Source organism: Mya arenaria, chromosome 11, assembly GCF_026914265.1.
Source record: "Mya arenaria isolate MELC-2E11 chromosome 11, ASM2691426v1".
NCBI classification, from domain to species: domain Eukaryota; kingdom Metazoa; phylum Mollusca; class Bivalvia; order Myida; family Myidae; genus Mya; species Mya arenaria.
In genome coordinates, this window is record NC_069132.1 from 1,547,382 (window position 1) to 1,570,247 (window position 22,866).

The 22,866-nt window shown below is 35.8% G+C and overlaps 3 protein-coding genes across 5 annotated transcripts in view; 2 read left to right on the top strand and 1 right to left on the bottom strand.

Moving 5' to 3' along the window:
* Positions 1-32: 32 nt before the first annotated feature.
* Positions 33-5,351, bottom strand: LOC128208241 (uncharacterized). The gene is made up of 6 exons (XM_052911721.1): positions 5,243-5,351; positions 2,303-2,701; positions 1,897-2,144; positions 1,487-1,654; positions 971-1,147; positions 33-499 (listed from the first exon to the last, which is right to left on the bottom strand). The coding sequence occupies exons 1-6, from the start codon at positions 5,280-5,282 to the stop codon at positions 368-370; spliced, it is 1,164 nt and encodes a 387-aa protein (XP_052767681.1). The 5' UTR covers positions 5,283-5,351; the 3' UTR covers positions 33-367.
* A 198-nt stretch (positions 5,352-5,549) lies between these two features.
* LOC128208238 (ninein-like protein) overlaps positions 5,550-22,866 on the top strand; it is a 55,668-nt gene continuing 38,351 nt past the window's right edge. For all 3 annotated transcript variants that reach the window (XM_052911716.1, XM_052911715.1, XM_052911717.1), the window contains exons 1-4: positions 5,550-5,733; positions 7,545-7,746; positions 8,026-8,170; positions 8,407-8,597. In XM_052911716.1, the coding sequence (XP_052767676.1) occupies positions 7,552-7,746; positions 8,026-8,170; positions 8,407-8,597 (531 nt within the window). In that variant the 5' untranslated portion in view covers positions 5,550-5,733; positions 7,545-7,551. The remainder of the gene's footprint in view (positions 5,734-7,544; positions 7,747-8,025; positions 8,171-8,406; positions 8,598-22,866) is intronic.
* Positions 11,923-15,250, top strand: LOC128208240 (galactosylceramide sulfotransferase-like). Its single transcript, XM_052911720.1, has one exon. The coding sequence runs from the start codon at positions 12,196-12,198 to the stop codon at positions 13,492-13,494; it is 1,299 nt and encodes a 432-aa protein (XP_052767680.1). The 5' UTR covers positions 11,923-12,195; the 3' UTR covers positions 13,495-15,250.

Below are 22,866 nucleotides of genomic sequence, written 5' to 3' on the forward strand. Positions count from 1 at the left end.
ATCAAAAATATTGATAACAAATGAAAAATGAGCTAGTAACAAGAACTTTATTGAACAGTACAATCTTTATTCACATTGCAGCCGATGGAATGTAATATACCGGGAAGATATTCATAAGAGTTCATAACGCATGTCGAAAATAACATTTGAAACAGTTTGTGAGACAATATATTAAACCTCAACAAAATCAAGCCATTTTATAGTGCACTTGTGATGACGACTGCAAGGCCGCGTGAGCGCCGTCGTACGGCAGTCCTGGTTCACTCCATCCTCTAGACCAACCAGTCCCTGACTTGTGCTTACCGGCTCTACACAACAGTCAACGTATACATGTGTGGTTGATTATTCCCGTATGGGGACCGTTCCTTCACGAGTCTTCCACGGAAAACCGGATGGGTATGATTCGTTCCGCCCCGCTGTCTTGGTCAATCTTCGGAGCCTTCAGCGTGAGAATCCCATTGGACGAGAGAGATGACGTTACTTCGTTGGGATCCACGTCCTGAAAAAATGCAACTAATGTTAGACGCACTCCCCATGCATCGCCGGCATTTCGATTGAAGTGAGATGTGTGTCTTTCGGTGCTTGAGGTGTGCATGTATTCAGTGTTTTCCGTTGTGATTCTCATCTTTTCTGTGAACAGTTTTCCTTGAATTAAGTTTTAACATATATGCTTTACAACGATTTTAAACATATAGGATATATAGTGGTCTTATGCTGTGGTGGAAATCGGTATACCCGGAGGAAACTCACTTTTCCGGCTTGATGAACTCTAATTTATCCCACAGGCGCTTAGGCCGGGGATCGAGCCCGGGGAGCCTTAGCGAGAAGTGAGAATTCTAAAAAAGCTAACTAGACAACCAAGGTAGTAACAGTGTGAGAGAGTACACGAGAGTTGCCTTGAGTTGCCAGAGAAATCAGACTCGTTATATTCGTAAATGTGAACCCTGCGGACTAACATTCCCGACTTTACCTTCGGGAGGAGGTACTGGCGCCGGAACTCCCTCTCCACGATGCCGTACTCGTCCGCGCGTTCCCCGTGTCTGGCGTGCACGACGACCCGGTTGTTCTTCGTCTTCAAGGTGATCTCGCTGGGGCTGTAGCTGGACACGTCTAACGTTATCCGGAACTCGCGATCACCGTTCACAACCTTTAGAAAATGGGTAGAATCGTACCTTAACTTCGTGAATGAAAAAAAAAACGAACGGGCGAATAACTCGACCAGAGAACTGCATATCTATTATAATTATTTTAAACAGATTGGACAGTGCGTGGCATTTGTTGTAGAGTATATATTTTGTACACAATAAAACTCATTTTGATTACTGGAAGTCGAGAAAAGTGCATATAAAGGAGTAAGAGATAAACGGGTCTATTTGTAGGATTAACATCCCTTATCGTTTACATGTATAACCATCGTGTAGTTCTGATTTGTAACGCGACGGATGCCATTTTATTTGACAATCATAAAATAAATCAAAGAACATACGTGTTCTCCGTTGACTTTTACAGGTACCCAATACTGTTTCCCGGCGTTGTTCGCCTGTAGATCTGTGTCGGTAGAACTTCCGGGGGTGGCGGTAGGGGGTGCTGAGAAGGAACTGGCACCAGGGTGCACTTCCGCCGTATACTTGGCGACTGAGGATGATGTTGATCCCTTAAACAGTACACATAGAGCAACACTGTGCCAATTACATATTTTATACCGAGACTGGTACCGTATGGTAGAAATAAACCAATTAGTTTTTTCAAGTATATTGTTTTAATGCACTTCATACCTAAAGATTGTCTACCATAGGGATTACGTTATAGGAGATTGGGTAGAGAAAAGAGTTTGTAACGATGGTAATCCTCGCATTGGAAAAACATGAGATATAGTCAAGCCCAGCTAGTATTTACCTTGGGCAAGAGTGGACCGTTTGGTACAATGTAGAGCCCTGAGCGCCCAAGCAGTGTGCGCATGTCGCTCGGTTTGAGGTCATCCGGAAGTGGATCAAGCGTCTTCCCCTGGTTGCACTTCATGTACGTAAAGGAGCGGACGCGAGGGAAGAGCGCCAGGACATACTGACGAAGGTCCTCCGCCGTCCATGTCAACGGAAGTTTTGAGGAGGACCGCAGACCGCCCATCAGCTCAGACCTCGGAACACCTGCATAAAAAGTTAAGCCTCATTTACCTGCATACACAAGTTAATAATACACCACGCATGTTTATGTATAAAAACAATCGTATCCATGGTAAAACTCTTAGTCATATGATCGGTACTAACAGAGAAGTCGAGTTTTTTTTCATATTTATGCCTCATACCTAATTCTTCCTCCTGAAGTTTATTGAAATCAACTGAAAGTGTGTTCATCTTATCCTCAGGTTTCAGGCATGTAATCTTTACGCACGCCTCCTTGTATGGTCGGCCGCGGGCGCGCTTCGCCGGCGTCGTCGGGGTTGCAGTGGCAGAAGTCGGTGATATGACCTCCTCCAAAGGGCGTTTTAGGGTCGAGTATTCCAGGAACGAGTCGCGAAGCGGGTCTGACTCGCTCGTGTAGTAGCTGTCATAGAAGTTTTCGCGCGAGGGTGAGTAGCTTCCGGTATCATCGTCGCTGTCGGCGGACTCTCGTTCCGTCTTGACGCGCATCTGCCACAATTTGTCGGCATAATCCTCGAGGTGGCGGGGCACGCTCGCCGGCGTCGCTGTGAATTCATCCAGCTCTAGTGAAAACAGAAAAGGAGTTGTGGCTTTAATTATGTAGTGTTCAAAACACAGAATGTTTTGTTCCTGTTGGTATAGTACCGTTAATGCTCAGAAAGAAAACCGAAAAACGTTAACGAACATGCGCATCGTTTCCGATTATATCTTTGTATTGTGATGAAAACTAATAGCTTTAGGAGAGGGCGAGTGTCAGAGAGTGAGGTCCTTTTAATGTCAAATCTTGAGACAGTGTCCTTTAAGGGCAGTATCACAATAGTTCTTACGTAAAGCAGTCTTCGTCTTAACTGGGTTGCCCGAAGCCTGGGACAAGTAAATACCGTTTCGGACAAGTCAAAATTCCCAGGTGGTTGCCGGAACGGGCAAGTGCATTTTCCCGAAATTTAAATCCCTCAGTTTTCATAATTTCTTTAGCAACAATTCTCAAATTCTGATTGAACTTTCCAAATATTGGCTTTCGTGTATTGGTTTTGACGCACAGAAATCGCAAATGACCCAAATTTGACGCATCATAAATTTGTAGAATGCGTCAAATTTGACCCGGGAGAATTTCAGTGTGAGAGTCGGTATCATCTGAAAGAAGCCTCAATGCATGGTCCGAATGTTTGTTTAATCCGCGATTATCGATCTGGAATAACTCCGCCCATTATGCAAAATTAACGGACACCTTTCGCCTTTTCGCTAAGTAAGATGGTTTTGAAAAACAACAATGCTAAGATATATTTTGTTCATTTAATTTAAGTTGTTTTATTATATCTCGGGTTTTAGTCAATTTTAATGAAAGTGAAAGAAGAACTGCGTAAATCGTTGTCAGTGTTAATGTTACAGTTAAGTTCTATAACAAAACAGTATTGTCTTACAGCTATGGATATGCCATTTATGAAAAATACAATGTTGCAATATTGGCATTAGGACCGTTGAATGTTTTAGTTTACTTCCAGAAAAAAGAAAAACGTTATTTGTGAAACTAAAAGTAAAAGTAAGAAGGATGTTGCTGCAACTAAACAATCACTGGTGCATATTGTAAGTTGACAAGGATGCATTGGGTTACATAACAAACATGCATTAAATAAATAATACGGTCGTCAGAGTCAAAACATATTTTTCCAAGTTTTGACACTGGGATTTTTTTACCACTGGTCTAAGAAAAGGAAATAAGACGAGGAATTCAATTAAAAGTTATATTGATTATTTTTCGTCGTGCTTGAGATTTTTACAGAATTAACAGTGGATCTAATACAGCAGATCTTTATAAAACACTGGAAATTGTTATTATTTTTTTGGAAACTATTTAATGAAGTATAGATTATTATGTACCTTGCAATGCCATCTTGTGACAGATGAGACCTATTATTTACGAAGAAAGACAACGAAATTAAAAAAAAAACAAAAAAAAACGAACAATGACTCTTGAAAAACTGGACACATGGATGCGTATTAATGAAATAATTCTTTCGTTCGTGGTTTGGTTACTAAATTATGAATTTTAAGTATTTTTTCTTATTTTTGATGATTCTGATGAGGATGAGAGATGACTGAATACCTTGTTTTCAATTTGCTGTTATCCTTGAGGGAATAAATGAACAGTACAATTTGATTTTTGTTGCGTTTTTTATAAAAAATATTTTGGGCAAGTAAAACTGTTTTCGGGCAAGTGGTTTTCTTCAATTGCCCGAAAGGACAAGTGCTGAAAAAAATAAATAAGGCAAAGACTGCTTAAAGGAATTATCTCTATTACGAGCACTTATTTTTAAAAAATGATGTCTGATAAATTTCAAAAAGCTGGAACGAAATAAACATAGACAAGTATCCATGTTCATGAGCACATAAAAAGGCGCTAATTGTCGTCTTCTTTAAATTGCGTCCTTATCGTCAAATCCGGTGACGACATTTTCCGAGTGTTATAATTTCCCGGGTATGACGCCGGAATCGGAAATGCAATTATCATTTTTTTCTTAAGCACGGCGATAGGCAGATTCCTATGGCAAGCGTTCGCGGTTCTCATGCAATCTTATTTAAATCATATCCAAATCATACGCTATGGCATAAGCAAGTAATCTCGTGCAATTCAGTCGGATTGAATATCAGTGGATATTGCAGAATTACATGTACCAATGACTTGAACACATGTAAAACCGTTGTTTGAAACCATAAATAAAGTGGTAGAGACGCCTAACGTGAGCAATGAACATGTAAATTCACGTAAAAGAAACAAAAGTAATCCCACATAAATATATATATCTGGTTAAAAATACAAGTACATGAACTTCATCAAGATCCACGACTAGGAGAAACGATCGCTCATGCTAATTGTATAGGCAAGCATAATGCACGAGAACATGTATGTAGTATGTAGTATGAGTAGTCATTTAAAATTGTACAATAGTACACATCACATTTACTGACAACATCCAATGGATGTATACTCTGGTGCATGCACGCTGGTGAAAACAGAGTTTCTTGTCGATATTTGTGAATGTGATGTTACTATTATTCGCGCATATAATGTATTCAACATATTCACAATAACATGTAAATAGTACCTGGCTTTTGTTCATCCATGAATACCTTTTGGTGTAACATTTGAAGTTCCTATGCATCAATACAGTCTGTTGTACACATTATGTGGCCTATTTACAACGCGGCTCTTTCGACGCGAAGCAATTCGATTGGTATCTATTTTTATACGCGTGTTTTTATTACTTAATACGAGTCTTTAAAGTTTGAAACGGACTATATTTACGGAAACCACCGATTGACATTGCGTTTAATAATCTGCGACTGGTATACATTTATTTATCATAAATGCACGAATCGTTTAAATTTACACAGTACCAGTCTAACGCGGGATCAAATGTCAACATCAAGCTGTAGCAAATAATTATTTGTTATTCATTTTCGAGATTTTCGTCTTATTGCAGTGTACATTGTTTAAATTTGTATCAAATGTAAACACCAAATGTTGACATGAAGTAGAAGCTATTATCACAGATATTGCACGAATCTGGGAATGAATAAAAGCGAAATACATTAGGTTGGTAACGACGCTTTTTACCCCACCCATTTGTTTAACATGCTAAGCGTTTGATTGAACAATGTTTTATTCTCTTTAGCCTTCTATTGCTACTTTGTTGATACCGCTATGAGCTGCTGCCTCACTGGGAAGTAATGTCATCAAATGGGTAAAAAGTTAAAAACGGTTGAAAACACAGGCATCTGAATCATTGTTTGTCACTAAAATGTTGTTTAAAACCATTTTGGGTACATACATTAATGTCTTCAGATGTGTTGTTTATCTCATTGTATGTACCCAAAATGGTTTTAAACAACATTTAAGTGACAAACAATGATTCAGATGCCTGTGGTTGAAAACTGATACAATCAACTGTTTTTTGGTGAGTGAAGTCCAGTTCACAAGCTCGTATTACATTATGTTGTCTTGTTTGTATCTTGCTGACTCAAAATAAAACCTGTGTACAAGACCACTCTTACCCTCCTAGTTATCACTTACTAGAAGTCACTGTCATTCAACCATGTTAGGCCAAACAAATAATTTTAAGTTTCATGGACTTATATTCTGTCTAGTTGAACAAACTTATATATTGTATGGTTGTGTGAAACCACATTGCATATTAGATTCAGTTTAAGTGACAAAATCATTTTTATATATGAGATTTAATTCTAGTTAGTTAAGATTGCCTACATGTATTGATATTAAATACCATCCATTTAAGTCTTGTATAGTCATTTGTAAAGAATATAAAAAAGAGGGAATAAATGTGTTTCACTGCAAGGCTCCCTCATTTACTATTTGAAAAAAAAAGTGCCTGAGAAATACCTGAGGAACTAAAGAGAAACTAAAGAAAAGTTCTTTTTGTTTTGGCACTATAGAGTCATGGCTAACTGGACTAGTCAGTCTAAGAGTTAACATGAACTTATATAATCAATCTTGAATGAAATAGGACTGTTTATTTCACGCCAATATGTTCAGATATGTAAATCCTGTCAATTGTTGACTGATAATATGTGTGTTCATCTTCTTCTTTTTTGTCACGAAAAAGAAAAATATCGTCAATTTCTTTGGGATACAATATACGACCATTGTGGTCTCGAGACTTATAAGGCGATTATGACAATGACTTGTTCTGACCAATGTGCTCACGTGTTTGCTATCAGTACAGAAAATGATAATGGCTGCTTAGTTAATTATCCCATTACGACTGCTGTACTTAAAATGTTGTGCAAAACTTAATGGACTTGTTTGTTGTTGTTGTTGTTGTTGTTGTTGTATGTAAACTATGTAAGTCTGTTTGCTATAGTCTGGTTTAACATCTTTGTTATGTTTGAAACTCCCGCAGTGCTTAGAATGTAATTTGTGTGGTCAGTACAATAATTGTATGATAATATACTGATAGTTTTCTATTCTCGGTTTGTTAAACATGCTGGATGATATGATATGTATTCATCAATGTGTATTTACTGCCTATAATGTTGTTTATAATTGTATATATGTTTGGCTCTTCAATTTTGGAGGAATAAAAGAATCTATCTATCAATTGCTGTCGAGCTGAATTTCATCCAATTCAATATTAATATTTTTTATAGAATTTTTTCCGTTTTCTTTTTTCAGCCCTTAAGTAGATAATGTCACAGTGCGGCCCCATTCCCAAAGCAATTTTTTCTACAATTTCCAAATCAACAATTTTAGGTCTTGACCATCCTCTGACACTGGGAAATGCATATATTGACTGGTATTTTTACAGTACTAACTTGGTTGTCATTTATTTGCCCTGGAAGGACAGCATATTGTAATCAGTAGCCTTGCAAATTTAGTTTCTTTTGCAGAGTCATCATGGCAAGTGGCAAATTGACTGAGTCCGCAGAACATGACATGTACATTACCCAGCTGCGGGAAGTGTTTGAGTCATGTGACCAGACTGGTTCCTGTCGACTAGATCGGGAAGAATTGTTCTTGCTCTGCGAAAAGCTTCAGCTGGAGGACCAGTCAGAATTCCTGGTCAATGAGCTTCTGAAAGACATAGATGAGGTAAAATCCAATATGTTGTAATATTATTATGTTTCTTTTCAGAAAAGGAAAAGAGGTGTTTTTGTTAACCTGCTGACTTTTTTAGCGTTATGAATAAAATATCTTTAATCATTTTTGTATAGAAGTTAAAGAATATAAAAAATTCTAAATTCGATTTTATATGTTTAGATTTAATTGATGTCATATGACTGAAATATGTTAGCAATTTATCTTTAATATGTATCAGAATTAAAAGAATATAAGGTTACATATTGCAAAATGTAAATTTTACCTTTTCAGGTAGACTTTGAGGAATTCAAAAAATCGTTTGTGAACATCCTATGTCAGTCATATGTTCAGAATCAGGCCTCATCTGATGAGGAAGAATCTGCCAGCGAGGAAGATAGTGATGACAACGATGAACAAATGGACAAGGACGAGCTCGGTAAGAAGGTTTACTATTGATAAGATTACACACCTAGTATATAAATTGACATTCTTGTCTGTAGCATTTGTTTTATGTTGAACAAAAAATGATTTTCTTAATATATGACTTAAAGTATTGAGCTATTTACTATAATTCTGTTTTGAAGGGATCAACTTAAATAATACAGAACAATGATAAAAATGTTCTTAATGATACATCTCTAACCAAAAATTACAAATGTATCTGCACTGCAGGTACCTCAATAAAGCGAGAGGTAAGCCCAAAGTACGAGCTCGGTGAGAAGCGCTACGGTCGCCTCTCACTCCCTGTCAGCACTGAGGAGCTGGAAGAACTGTCAGTTGCCAATGAGGATGATGATGCTGCATCAACAACGCGGTCACTCAAGCACTCCCTGGTTGTGGACGAGGGCTCTGATTCTGAGGGGGTAGGTTTTATGTTTCGTACAATGTACCGTAGGTTAGTGACAGATCATAATGTGAAATATGACTGCAGTGTGCAGGGCTTGCTTCAGGTATCATGGATTTTGGCTCAGTGAAAAAAATATGAGAAAATTAAAGTGACACTCTTATTCAAAATCAATACATACATGTACACATGTATAACAAACATAAATTTTGAGTGATAAATCTTTAACTACTTACTAAAAAATGAATTTATGGAAAATAGTAATTACTGATAACACGGTTGTAACCATGTATTTAAAAGTTGAAAATGCAAAAATTTCAAATGTGATGGTGAGTGCTAAAGATTAACTGTGATCTACTATCGTCTCATAAGGTAGAAATATTGTATTTTCTGCACCTTTGTTTCAAACATACTTTGGTATCCTTTAACAGAATCATTGTTTTCGACATTTTATTCATCTTTTTTGGTATATTTAAACAATTGTATTCATTGTGAAAAAACATTTTTGTGAATAAGAGTACATCTTTAAAAAAAATTTTTTTTATCTTAATCAAGGGACATAACTCATAATCTTCTGGTTACATACATGCATTATTGTGTTTTTGAAATGTTTAAAAAGAAGTCATAAAATAATCCAGTTTAATTATGTAAGAATGCATATACATGTAATACTTGTATGGTATTTTTCATATATAAAACATTATAAGATAGGTACTTCTACAGAATAAAGGCTTTACATTTTATTTGTATTTTACAGTTGACACAAATCAGGTATACAGTTAGTTTTTGGGGTTCTTTACATGTATTACTCTTTATACCTGTAATATGGGCCTGGTTTATTGTTGATGCTTTGAAAAAGGAACTTGTTCATATCGTGAATTAGGATCTTGTTTGGTGACAATATTGTTGTTGTTTATAAAATATAGTTTTATTAGCATATTACCGTAAATAACTGGGTATTAGACCCATTTTTTCCCCTCAGAATTTGATGTAAAAAAATGCCTGCGTATAATACCCAGTAACAATTTTTTGGACTTTTTTTCTGAGGTCGATTTCAAGCCGAGAGTTTGTTTAGTTTTATGTAGAAAGGGATGTTACTCGCGTCATATTGATCGAGTATATACGGGTTAAAACGGCAGTTGAAGATCGGGATACGGTATATCATAAGACGTTAATAATTTAAACAAAAATATTTTTCGATTAAAGTTATTCAATATTATTTTGAATAATAAATTGAATTGAACAATAATTAAACATGCATATAAAAAGCAAAGTTTCGCACTGTCAAAATATTTTTTGTCATGTGTATGATAAGGTGTGAAAAACTCGCATTGCCTTTTGTTCTGTTTAACATACCAATATTACAAATTGATGCGATAATGGTCTTGTTTTTTTCACACATTTACGCGAACTTTATTCTTTTCTGTAGGTGTTGACATTTTGAGAACAAACCTTTACAATATAAAGGTTTATGCATAATTTAACTTCATTCTCGACAGATTATCGTTTACGATATACTGTCAAAAAGAAATCTTACATATTTTCATAAAAGGCACCTTTCAGTGCTATCCAGAAACAAATGGTCACAATCAATTCTTTTAAGTGCCTTTCCTAACATAAAACGAATTAAAATGAAACACATTTTGCATTATCATTGTATGGTTTTAAAGATAACCATCGCCATTTTCACGAAAAAAATATTTTTGGTCACTGTCAACAAACATGTTGGCCGAAATTGACAGACGTTTTTGACATATTTTCTATGCGTCCTTTAACCCAAAACATAGATTAAACGTTTTTTTCTCAGATTTTTCACGGATTTTTTTGTCTGCGTCTAATACCCCATATCGTCTTATACCCAGTCATTTACGGTAAATAAAAGAGTTCATTGAGCTAATTATTATGTTTCTTTATAAACCAAATTTTATTTCATTGTGGTTTTAAGTTTATGTGTTCCAAACATTGTATCTTTATCATTTTGTATGAATCTTTATTGGGTTATGGCCAATATTTTATTAATAATTATTATATAGGTCTTAAAGCTGCACTCTCACAGATAACGCATGTAAACCAGTCATATAAAACTGCTTACAAAAAAATCAAATTGCAGATTTTCATATTTAAGTTAAAAAATGATGTCTTATGCATTTTTCTTAAACTGTTAGTAACAGTTTTAGCCATAAAACATTGATTTTCGAACGGAAATATGAAAATCTGCGATCTGATCTTTTTTCAGCAATCTTATATCAGTGCTTTACAGATATTAACATAAAGATTGGCTCATTCCAAGACAAAAAATAAAAAAGTTGTCAAAAATCTGTGAGAGTGCAGCTGTAAAGGGTGTTTTGTGTTAAGGTGTTTTCTCTCACTCTTGTTATTAATAAGAACATTGCCTAAATACATTGCATTATAGGAAAATATTATTGAAAAAAGTTCATATGTACATGTAGCATCAAACTCTCAAATAAGTAGCTGAGATCTAATTAAATTAAAATCTAATTTCATGGGGGACATATTGTTTTTACCCTGTCCGTCCGTCAGTCCGTACGTCACACTTTGTTTCCACTCAATAACTAAAGAAGGCTTGCACCAAGGAACTTCATACTTGGTATGCCAGTTGGTCATGACAGTAGATGACCGGTAGTGACTTTAAGGCCAGTAGGTCAAAGGTCAAGGTCGTGGTGACCTTGAGGTGAAAAAAGGTTTCAGCTCTAAAAACTATAGAACGCTTGGGCCCAGGAACTTCATACTTGGTATGCCAGTTGGTCATGATAAGTAGATGACCTCTATTGGTTTTGAGGTAAAAGATCACAGTGACCTTCAGGTGAAAAACGATTTGTTGGTCACACTTCTTTTCTAACCAAAGATCGCTTGGAACCAGAGACTTCAAACTTGGAGTCAGGAATTTCATACTTGGACTCAGGAACTTCATAATTGGTTTGCAGGTTGGTCATGACCAATAGATGACCCATATGTTGGTACGTCTCCAGTCCAAATGTACAAATTTCAAGACATTCACTGATTATTTCTCACCTACGACCACATAATGGGGGAGACAAGCACTTTTGCAAATAACAATCTTTAGTTTGAATTGCAAGCAATACATTTGTGATCAATTTCGAGGAAGCTTTACAATTGTGATCATAAACATCTCTCAAAACCTCTGCTGGTTGAACAATCATGAATATGCATCCAAAAATTGCTCTAAAACTATGCATTAGAATTAGTACTTTATACCAAGAGATTACACTACAATGTTACCTGTCATCTGCAAATAACTAAAGTCTGTTTCAAAATAAGTGACCTATTTATAACCTGTCAAGTAGCTGTCTAAACAAGTAAAATATGACATACATGTACATAGAAGTTTACTGCAGTTTAGCATAAGTCATTTAGAACAGAAATGCAATATTTATATCATGTGGACTTCTGTGAATAGGTTGAAGAACACTGTTGACTATGTACTGAGTAATGGAAATTGTGTTGATTTGTTATATTTCAATGGATCTTAAACTGTGTATTGGAAAAAAACATCATGTATAAAGTCAAGAGTTAATAATTGATATCACCTGTAGATCAGTTACAATTTCTTGCATTCTATTGAATTCATATTGACAATGCGGCTCATTAGAAGAAAAGCAAAGACACTTTTGCTGCTGTTTATATTGTTTATTATTCTGGGATATCTGCTGTTACATTCAAGAAGACATGATCCAATGAAGGAGTTTGATTATGGAATGTATGGCAAAGATGACCATGATCATATTAGTGTAGACACTGATTACAATGACCCCTTTGAATCTTTCTTGATAAAGGATCTAAAAGTTCATAACAAAATCAAGGATCATACATGCTTAGAACAAAGAAACTTTGTGTTTATCAAGACAATGAAGTGCGCGACGCAGACTATGGTGCAGATTTTACGGAGGTTCGGCTACAGACGACATCTAAATTTCGTACTGCCCAAAGGGAATAATATATACATTGGATGGCCATATATCCCTGAACCACAGGATTATAGAAAATCTAGCCAAGGCTTTAATGCTCTTGTAGAACATTCTGTGTATAATGAAACAGTAATGAAAAATATGATGCCCGTTAACACAAGATATGTAACTATACTAAGAGAACCATTCAGCCAGTTTAAGTCAGCCTTTCATTACTTTAATGTTGCAAATATCACAAAAATGAAACCTTCGAAAGATCAGGTGTTTGACTATCTACACAATCTGGAAAGTTATGAACACTTCTACAAAAGTAGTCAGACAGCTACAATACGATACTGCATTCCGGATGGATTTTCTGTTACTAAAAATATGCTGTCTCATTGCCTGGGAATGCCACTGGGGTTTCCCGCTGGAAGAGAAAATATTGCCTCAGATTTTGCTAAGGTTCAAGAGTATATCTCAACATTGGATAGGAACTTTATGCTCGTAATGATAATGGAATATTTCCATGAGTCCTTAGTTTTACTTAAACGTTTAATGTGCTGGTCTTTAGAAGATATTATTTATCATACAACAAATGTAGGAGTATATTCATACAAGAATAAGCCAGCTGATCCTGATAGTCTTAAAATATACAAACAATGGAGCCACCTAGACTTTATATTATATGACCATTTCAACAGAAGTTTCTGGAAGAAAGTTGAAAAACAGGGCAAAGACTTCTTCGAAGAAGTGAAAGAGTACAATACAATCCAGGAACAAGTCTCTAAATTCTGCTCAGACCTAGGGGACGGTGAAAACATGCTGCGAATTCCAGCCTCAAGTTTTAGCAATGAGATTGAGATAAAGAAAGACTACTGTATGATGCTTGGGGTGGATCTGCTCACCTTCCTGAAGACCCGCTCTGAGAGGGAGGAGGAGTGGCCGGACACAGCCACACAACAACAGGGGACAAAACGGGGCTGCTAACAGTTTGAAACAAATATTCCTACGAGTGCTTACATGATAGTGAAACAATGTTTAATCCACTAAGTTCAGTTTTCCGTATGTTTGTGTCATCATTGCCAAAGTAGTTAAAAATGGAGAAAGAACATTTTGTGTGATTATTTAAGTATGGTACATCTAAAATTATTATTAAATAAGCTGTTAAAAAGTATTTCAGTCATTAGATATTACATGTAACTTTGTATGTAATTAAGGCCAATATCAGTGTCTTTAAGGCCCAAAATTTGGCTTGCTAGTAATATGAATAATAATAACTATAGTTCTCATAATTTTAGGGCTTTCATATTATCATCTTCTCATCAACAGATCTGATACAAAAAATATTGAAAAGCCTCGTTGTTTGTATGTGCATATCACTGTTTAATGCATCACAGAAGTTCATCTCATTAAATGTTCAAATCTTTTTAAGCTGTATTTTTTATGAAAACAAAATCAAGGTTAAAGATTGGTGAACAATGATTGTGCAGGCAGTGGAGGAGGAGCTGTTATATGAGTGTTGTTTGGGTTGAAAACTTATTATGTTTCATAAATAAAACAGTTTTTAATTGTTCTTAAGGGAACTTGGTCAGATTTTTTTTCAGCATGATATTTAATAAGACCGTTTCGAATATGGGTCATCTCAGATAAAAAAAAAGGTCACTAGGTCAAATATTAAGATAAAGTTTTGTGTCAAAATCTCTTATTCCTTTCACAAATAACAGTGATCATCCAATCTTCAAGAAACTCAGTCGGATTATTTCTCAGCATGATATTAATGACCATTGTGATTATTAGTCATCTCAGGTCAAAAAAAGGTTAGGACCAATGTCAACCTTTAAACATACATTTTGTTGCAAATGCGCATTTGCCGAAAAGAAAAATTGGGCTTTAATGCTATTTCTGCATTTACCCCTTGATTTTGTATATATAGCACTGTCAGTGTGTGTATACCACGGATAATTACGTCATATATGCTACGTCGGAAGGCAATATTTTCACTTACTACACCATTTTAAATGAAACAAAGGCCAGTCTTTGTCGCTTAAAGAGCCCCACCTTTGTTTTATAACCTGAGTTTAATAAGGTGATTAGTTTCATCAAACACTTCGACAAACCTGTTTCCAAAACAATGTTTTGACAGTGCTCTGTCAGATGGCCGTATCGTAAAAAGGTTTGTCGAAGTGTTATAATAAACTAAACTCTCAATCAAAACTTGGTAAAAGACCGAAGGCGGGGCTCCGTAAGCTGCATAGACTGTGCTATGTTTCATTTTAAATGGAAAAGAAAATGAAAAGTTATCATTGTTTTAAGTCTTCAATCGAAGCAAAATATTGCCTTCCGACGTAGCATTTATAACGCAATTAATCACGTGGTATACACACACTGACTGTGGGTATGGTTTTTGTACATGGAGTGATTTGCATGTAATGGAGCACATTTGAGATTGATGCAAATATCTTTATTTAATTTTAAAGCATTCACATGATATCATGTTTAACTCATCGGACTTTTATGCTTAAAAAGCGCTGAAATATCGCTAACATTTTTTCATCTGTACATAAAGCATATGTGCATTTTATTTTTGCTCATTAATGTCAAATGAGTTAAACATGATAATGCAATAAAATAACTGGCATCAACCTAAGGTGTGCGCCTTTAAGGCTAAGATTTTTATTATTGAATTTAGATGAGAAATCCAAATAAAAACAGTATAATTTTGATCTCATAATAAAAAAGTGACTAATGAGTTTCAGTTTTATTGGGCCTCACCAACTATTAGTGTTTATTTTTGCTTTACTGAAACATTAATTTGGCATAAGACTGGGGCAGACTGGCTGTCAAATTAATTGTTTAGTAAAGCAAAGAAAATAAATAGTTACCTACTTAGTAAGATTGTGAATGCCTCAATACCAGCCAGCAGCATATGTGAGGTTCTCAAGAACCCACTAAAACCAAAAACCAATGACTGAATGTAAGTTTGGCGGGTGTTTTCGTTAGAGGGCTTACTAAATGATTAAATATTAATCCTACTGTTGATCCCATACCAAAATAGAAGAAGAAAAGGACCTAGTGGGTGAAATGGATAAGAATGAATATTGGGATGCGCTGGACATAATTCATCTCAGAGTATAAATAAAACAAGATCCAACCAAAAGACAGCTGTTTCGAACCTGATAGTGGTGCTGTAATTGGCTTGTTGATAAGGTTTCCACTTATAGAGGAGTGGGTGTACATAGAAACTGGCCAAATCATTTCTCCAAATATGACCACCACAGTCACACTGCCAGCTGAGAAATTAAAATAACTGTTCCTTAAACTATCAATATTGTCTGGAATAAAGTGGCAAACCTTGCTGGTACTGTTGGTGCAATAAGTTCAATGATGCAAATAAAGGAGTCCCAGTAAGCTGTCATCCCACACAATATCATGTTGCATTACTAATACTCTCAGACATTCTTAGTCATTGGACAAACTGGGCATCATGATACTTTAATTGTATTGAAGAATGTTTTCTTTTTTGTTTATGCTTGAATTATCATATCAGTGGTATGATACTAACTAAGGACTTATCAATGTTTATTGTGTTTTAAGTTGATAACCTAGTTGATTGGTAGAACCTAGGAATGTATACTAAGAATCCAGATCCAAACTTAAGAGGTTCATTATTAAGAAGTTATGATGTGTGATTAAATCTTCCCAAAGTGCCTCCATGCATATAAAATTCTGTCTCTCTTGACAAAATAAGAACTGTTTCAGCATAATCTGAAAATTATTCTAAGAAATGAATGGAAAATTGAATTTTGGTTGGAGGTTTTATGTATGTTTCCACATGTTAGTAACTCTGATCCATTTTGTAAGGAAAATAGACAAAATTAATGGCAACCTAAAATGTTACTCAGTGCTACCCTAATACTTCCATACTATTATTTTTTATTGCCTGGTATAAATGTGTATTGTTACTCAACATTGATATTTAAAATGACCTGTCAAATTTGCCAAAAATGATGATTTCATATGGGGCCTTTATCACATCCTGTGATAGCTCTAATTCTTGATCCACATTCGCTATGGTTCCCCCCTGTCTCTCAAGCTTTTCCCAAAATGGAATGTAAATACAGCCCCATCCTCGAATATATGGTTTATAATGAATTTGGTGTTATTTCTGCTCACAGGAAATTGACCATTTTGGGTTCGGAGATGTTCCAAGTATCATGTATCAGGTGCACTATTAGTATATAAAACCAAAATCTTCTGCAGATCCATTCACTGTTGAGAACTCTGCTCATTAACGAAGAAAAACGGTTGGAAATATTGTTCTATTGGAATGGTGATAAATGCCAAAAAGATCTTGATGTCATTAATTATGATGACTTCCTTACTTACCTGGATATTAAATGTTTATATAAATCTAAACGTGTTGCAAGCGAGAAAGTTAACATTACATTTAAGAGATCAACCAGGAACTGTTCCAATGAAAAACTTAAATGATAGTTGCATAGAAAGCAAGAACTTTGTGTTTATAAAGTGCATGAAATGTGCAACAGAAACAATGGGAACAATACTGAGACGATTTGGCTATGTACGGGACCTCAACTTTGTCTTACCAGTGAAGCACAACATTTATCTCGGGTGGCCATATCCTCTGGACGATTCCCATATACGGCCATCAAAGTATAGCTACAATATTTTGATGGAACACAGTATATACAACTACACTGTAATGTCTGAAATGATGCCAGAAGATGTAAAATTCATGACCATAATTCGCAACCCTTGGGAACATTTCAAGTCTACATTTAACTACTTTGACATTGGTAGAATTGCACAAGTCCCAAACAGCAGTATCACAGAATACCTTGAAAATATTGAACACTATGAGAGGAAGTATGGGGATCAAGCAAATGGAAGTAAGCGACCGTGCATCCCGGATGGGTTTCCATTGACCCGGAACCTACTCTCCCATTGTTTAGGAATGCCCTTGGGCTTTCCCGAGGGCAGGAAGAATATCAGTGCTACCCAGGGAGCAGTGCAGTCTTACATCAACAACCTTGATGAGACATTTTCACTGGTGATGATTGCTGACTATTTTGTGGAGTCGTTAATTCTACTGAGGAGAAAAATGTGTTGGAGTTTTAAAGACATTATTTACCATCACTGCAATGTTGGAAACTACAAGAACTTGGCAGATAAGGCGTTACTACCAGAGGGAAAATATTACGAAATTCATAAACGTTGGAGTCATGTGGATTACATGCTATTTGACCATTTGAATGCAACATTTTGGAATAGAATAGACACAGAAGGTCCAGGGTTTTGGGAGGAGGTGGAGCACTTCAGGCTCATACAGTTGCTTGCAGAGAGGTTCTGCTTTATAGAGGGAATGTGGCAGGAGCCTCTGAGTTGGTTACATATTCCAGAGTCAAGGTTTGGAGCGGGATTCAATATCACTGGTGAGGATTGTGTACTGATGAATACATACATGCTGCCCCTGCTCTGGGCTAGGTACTACGAGCGGGAGAAACTGGAGCCTGAGAATATTTCCCAAAAGCCAAATACACGAGGATGCAGTATATGACTGTCAATTTGATTTAAACCCATATTGGGTTGCCCAAACTACAAGATTTTTTTTCCCCATGCTTTTTTGTCTTTTTTTCTCCAAAGTACAATAGAACTTTCAAGGATGGTTTTCAGTTCAAATATTGAAACATCAGCAAAAGAAAATCAGTGCTTGTTCTTAAAAAGATCAATGTTTTATGATATTATGTTATGTTATTTTGGTATGTCAAACTTTCAATTATTATATATCTTGTTTTACAGTCATTGTATTCTGTCAGTATTTATCTCCAGTATCAGTGATCATAATAAGCCCAAGCCTCAATTAAAGCCCTGCGCTGGTTAAAGTTTTTTTGGGCTTGTTGACATTTTTTAAACCAAACACTAGCGTAAGGATTTGGGCTTCTGTCAAATCACTGCAGTATCTTGTCAACATTCTGAGGTCTTCAATAGTTCAATCCTTTTAAATACTGGTAAGCCAAATCAAATGAAACATTGAGATAAATATTTCATTTTTGACTGAATTTGTAAGTTGAATGACAAGATACTAATACATAGAAATCAATGCTGTTTTAAAATAAATCTGTATTTGTTTTATTTGATATTTTTTGATTGAATCGCAATTATTTAAAAATAATGACTGGAGTCATAAGTCTTTATTAACAGGCTTCATTTAGTCAGTTAATTACCAGCAAGATAAATGTTTGCCCTCATGTTTTATTTACTTTGATTCCTATAAACTTCAATCGTCTTGTATGATGAAGAATTTAGGTTAAGAACCTTGCAGTTTATTTCTAAATTGTAAGATCGTTTTTTTTGGCAATATTTTGAAAATGCATAAACAGATGGATGACTTGGACTGTCTTGTAAGTTTATAAAATAAAATAAAAAGAATATTATTTGGTCTCATTTTATTTTATGAATTTAGCTCACTCATAGACTAATTGATAAATCATTTATTATAGTTCATGGTTTGGTTACATGTGCACATTATTATGTTAGCTGATTAAGCAAGGTAATTACATATCTTAAAACTTTGGATTTTGTGGGTCTTTTTATTTTACAAATAAATAAAGGTACTGGTATTGTCATTATTATATTCCAATGGGTCATGGTCAAATATTATAGGATTTTGGCTCAGCATAAAATGAATAAAACTTTCTATTCTTATATGGATTTATATAAAGAGGTCCGTCTCGTGCTCAGCCCTCAACTTGTTTGGCAAAAAACAAACAGTAATGGTAGTTAGTGTGTGTGAAATGTTTAAGATATTAAACTACTACTATCAAAATACTACTTAGGGCAAATGTTCTCAATGACAAAGAACACGTATGAAGCAAGTCCCACAACTCTGGCTACACTTTTGATTGAATTGTGCCCCCTGCTCTACTTTTGATTGAATTGTGCCCCTTGATCTAGAGTGTTTGTGTTCACTTACAGTGCTGCTATTGCAAGGTTTAATGCCAATAATGGGATGACAGAATAGTAGCTTTTTCTTCTCAGGCAGCAATGCTTTACAGATGACAGGCCTGTCCATCTGCTACCACTATCAATACAGGGTGAACATTGTTGATAAGACTAAGTACAGAGTGTATTGATCTACTGCTCACATTACATGCAATTGCAAAAGTACTTTTTTGCTTAATTCGAACATTACAGTGAATAATTGTTCTGTTAGCATAGATTGGCGATGGAAGTATAGTGTTCCTAAATTTGTAAATAAATGTTTTGCGTTCATAAATGCCACCAATTGCTATCATGGTCTTAAATTGTACACAAGCTGGAGTTATATCCATATAAGACAATAAGTATGAATATGGTTCGTAAAAAAGTGAAGTCAAGATCTGACAGTCGGCAGCCTATTTTTGCTTTGAAGGACGAGCGACACAAAGTTAGTATTATTTACTTGGACAACATTGTCACCTTTTGAGCTTTTCCTGACATTCTTTATGTATCATTGATAAATTGATAGTGGCTCCGTTGTTTCATCACAGGAATATGAAATGCACTTATATGACTATCAGTTTGGTCAAAAGTTGTCTCAAGCTGTAAGAAGTGCAAAAATATAGAGGTGCTCTATTAAAGAGGTTCAGATGTATCTATGAAAAAGACATTCACCCCTAAATATAGAGGTTCAGTTTTATATATGAGACAGACATTCACCCCTAGATCTAGAGGTTCAGTTGTATCTATGAGATAGACATTCACCCCTAAATATAGAGGTTCAGTTGTATCTATGAGACATTCACCCCTAAATCTAGAGGTTCAGTTGTATCTATGCGATAGACATTCACCCCTAAATATAGAGGTTCAGTTGTATCTATGAGATAGACATTCACCCCCTAAATCTAGAGGTTCAGTTGTATCTATGAGATAGACATTCACCCCCTAAATCTAGAGGTTCAGTTGTATCTATGAGATAGACATTCACCCCTAAATCTAGAGGTTCAGTTGTATCTATGAGATAGACATTCACCCCTAAATCTAGAGGTTCAGTTGTATCTATGAGATAGACATTCACCCCTAAATATAGAGGTTCAGTTGTATCTATGAGATAGACATTCACCCCCTAAATCTAGAGGTTCAGTTGTATCTATGAGATAGACATTCACCCCCTAAATCTAGAGGTTCAGTTGTATCTATGAGATAGACATTCACCCCTAAATCTAGAGGTTCAGTTGTATCTATGCGATAGACATTCACCCCTAAACATAGAGGTTCAGTTGTATCTATGAGATAGACATTCACCCCTAAACATAGAGGTTCAGTTGCATCTGTGAGATAGACATTCACCCATAGATCTAGAGGTTCAGTTGTATCTATGAGATAGACATTCACCCCTAAATCTAGAGGTTCAGTTGTATCTGTGAGATAGACATTCACCCCTAAACATAGAGGTTCAGTTGTATCTATGAGATAGACATTCACCCTTAAATCTAGAGGTTCAGTTGTATCTATGAGATAGACATTCACCCCTAAATATAGAGGTTCAGTTGTATCTATGAGATAGACATTCACCCCCTAAATCTAGAGGTTCAGTTGTATCTATGAGATAGACATTCACCCCCTAAATCTAGAGGTTCAGTTGTATCTATGAGATAGACATTCACCCCTAAATCTAGAGGTTCAGTTGTATCTATGCGATAGACATTCACCCCTAAACATAGAGGTTCAGTTGTATCTATGAGATAGACATTCACCCCTAAACATAGAGGTTCAGTTGCATCTGTGAGATAGACATTCACCCCTAGATCTAGAGGTTCAGTTGTATCTATGAGATAGACATTCACCCCTAAATCTAGAGGTTCAGTTGTATCTGTGAGATAGACATTCACCCCTAAACATAGAGGTTCAGTTGTATCTATGAGATAGACATTCACCCTTAAATCTAGAGGTTCAGTTGTATCTATGAGATAGACATTCACCCCTAAATCTAGAGGTTCAGTTGTATCTATGAGATAGACATTCACCTCTTAATATAGAGGTTCAGTTATATCTATGAGATAGACATTCACCCCTAAACATAGAGGTTCAGTTGTATCTATGAGATAGACATTCACCCTTAAATCTAGAGGTTCAGTTGTATCTATGAGATAGACATTCACCCTTAAATCTAGAGGTTCAGTTGTATCTATGAGATAGACATTCACCCCTAAATCTAGAGGTTCAGTTGTATCTATGAGATAGACATTCACCTCTTAATATAGAGGTTCAGTTGTATCTATGAGATAGACATTCACCCCTAAACATAGAGGTTCAGTTGTATCTATGAGATAGACATTCACCCTTAAATCTAGAGGTTCAGTTGTATCTATGAGATAGACATTCACCTCTTAATATAGAGGTTCAGTTGTATCTATGAGATAGACATTCACCTCTTAATATAGAGGTTCAGTTGTATCTATGAGATAGACATTCACCCCTAAATCTAGAGGTTCAGTTGTATCTATGAGATAGACATTCACCCCTAAACATAGAGGTTCAGTTGTATCTATGAGATAGACATTCACCCCTAGATCTAGAGGTTCGGTTGTATCTATGAGACATTCACCCCTAAATATAGAGGTTCAGTTGTATCTATGAGATAGACATTCACCCCTAAATCTAGAGGTTCAGTTGTATCTATGAGATAGACATTCACCCCTAAACATAGAGGTTCAGTTGTATCTATGAGATAGACATTCACCCCTAAATCTAGAGGTTCAGTTGTATCTATGAGATAGACATTCACCCCTTAATATAGAGGTTCAGTTGTATCTATGAGATAGACATTCACCCCTAAATCTAGAGGTTCAGTTGTATCTATGAGACATTCACCCCTAAATCTAGAGGTTCAGTTGTATCTATGAGATAGACATTCACCCTTAAATATAGAGGTTCAGTTGTATCTATGAGATAGACATTCACCCCTAAATCTAGAGGTTCAGTTGTATCTATGAGATAGACATTCACCCCTAAATCTAGAGGTTCAGTTGTATCTATGAGATAGACATTCACCCCTAGATCTAGAGGTTCAGTTGTATCTATGAGATAGACATTCACCTTTAGATCTAGAGGTTCAGTTGTATCTATGAGACATTCACCCCTAAACATAGAGGTTCAGTTGTATCTATGAGATAGACATTCACCCCTAAATATAGAGGTTCAGTTGTATCTATGAGACATTCACCCCTAAATCTAGAGGTTCAGTTGTATCTATGAGATAGACATTCACCCCTAAATCTAGAGGTTCAGTTGTATCTATGAGATAGACATTCACCCCTAAATCTAGAGGTTCAGTTGTATCTATGAGATAGACATTCA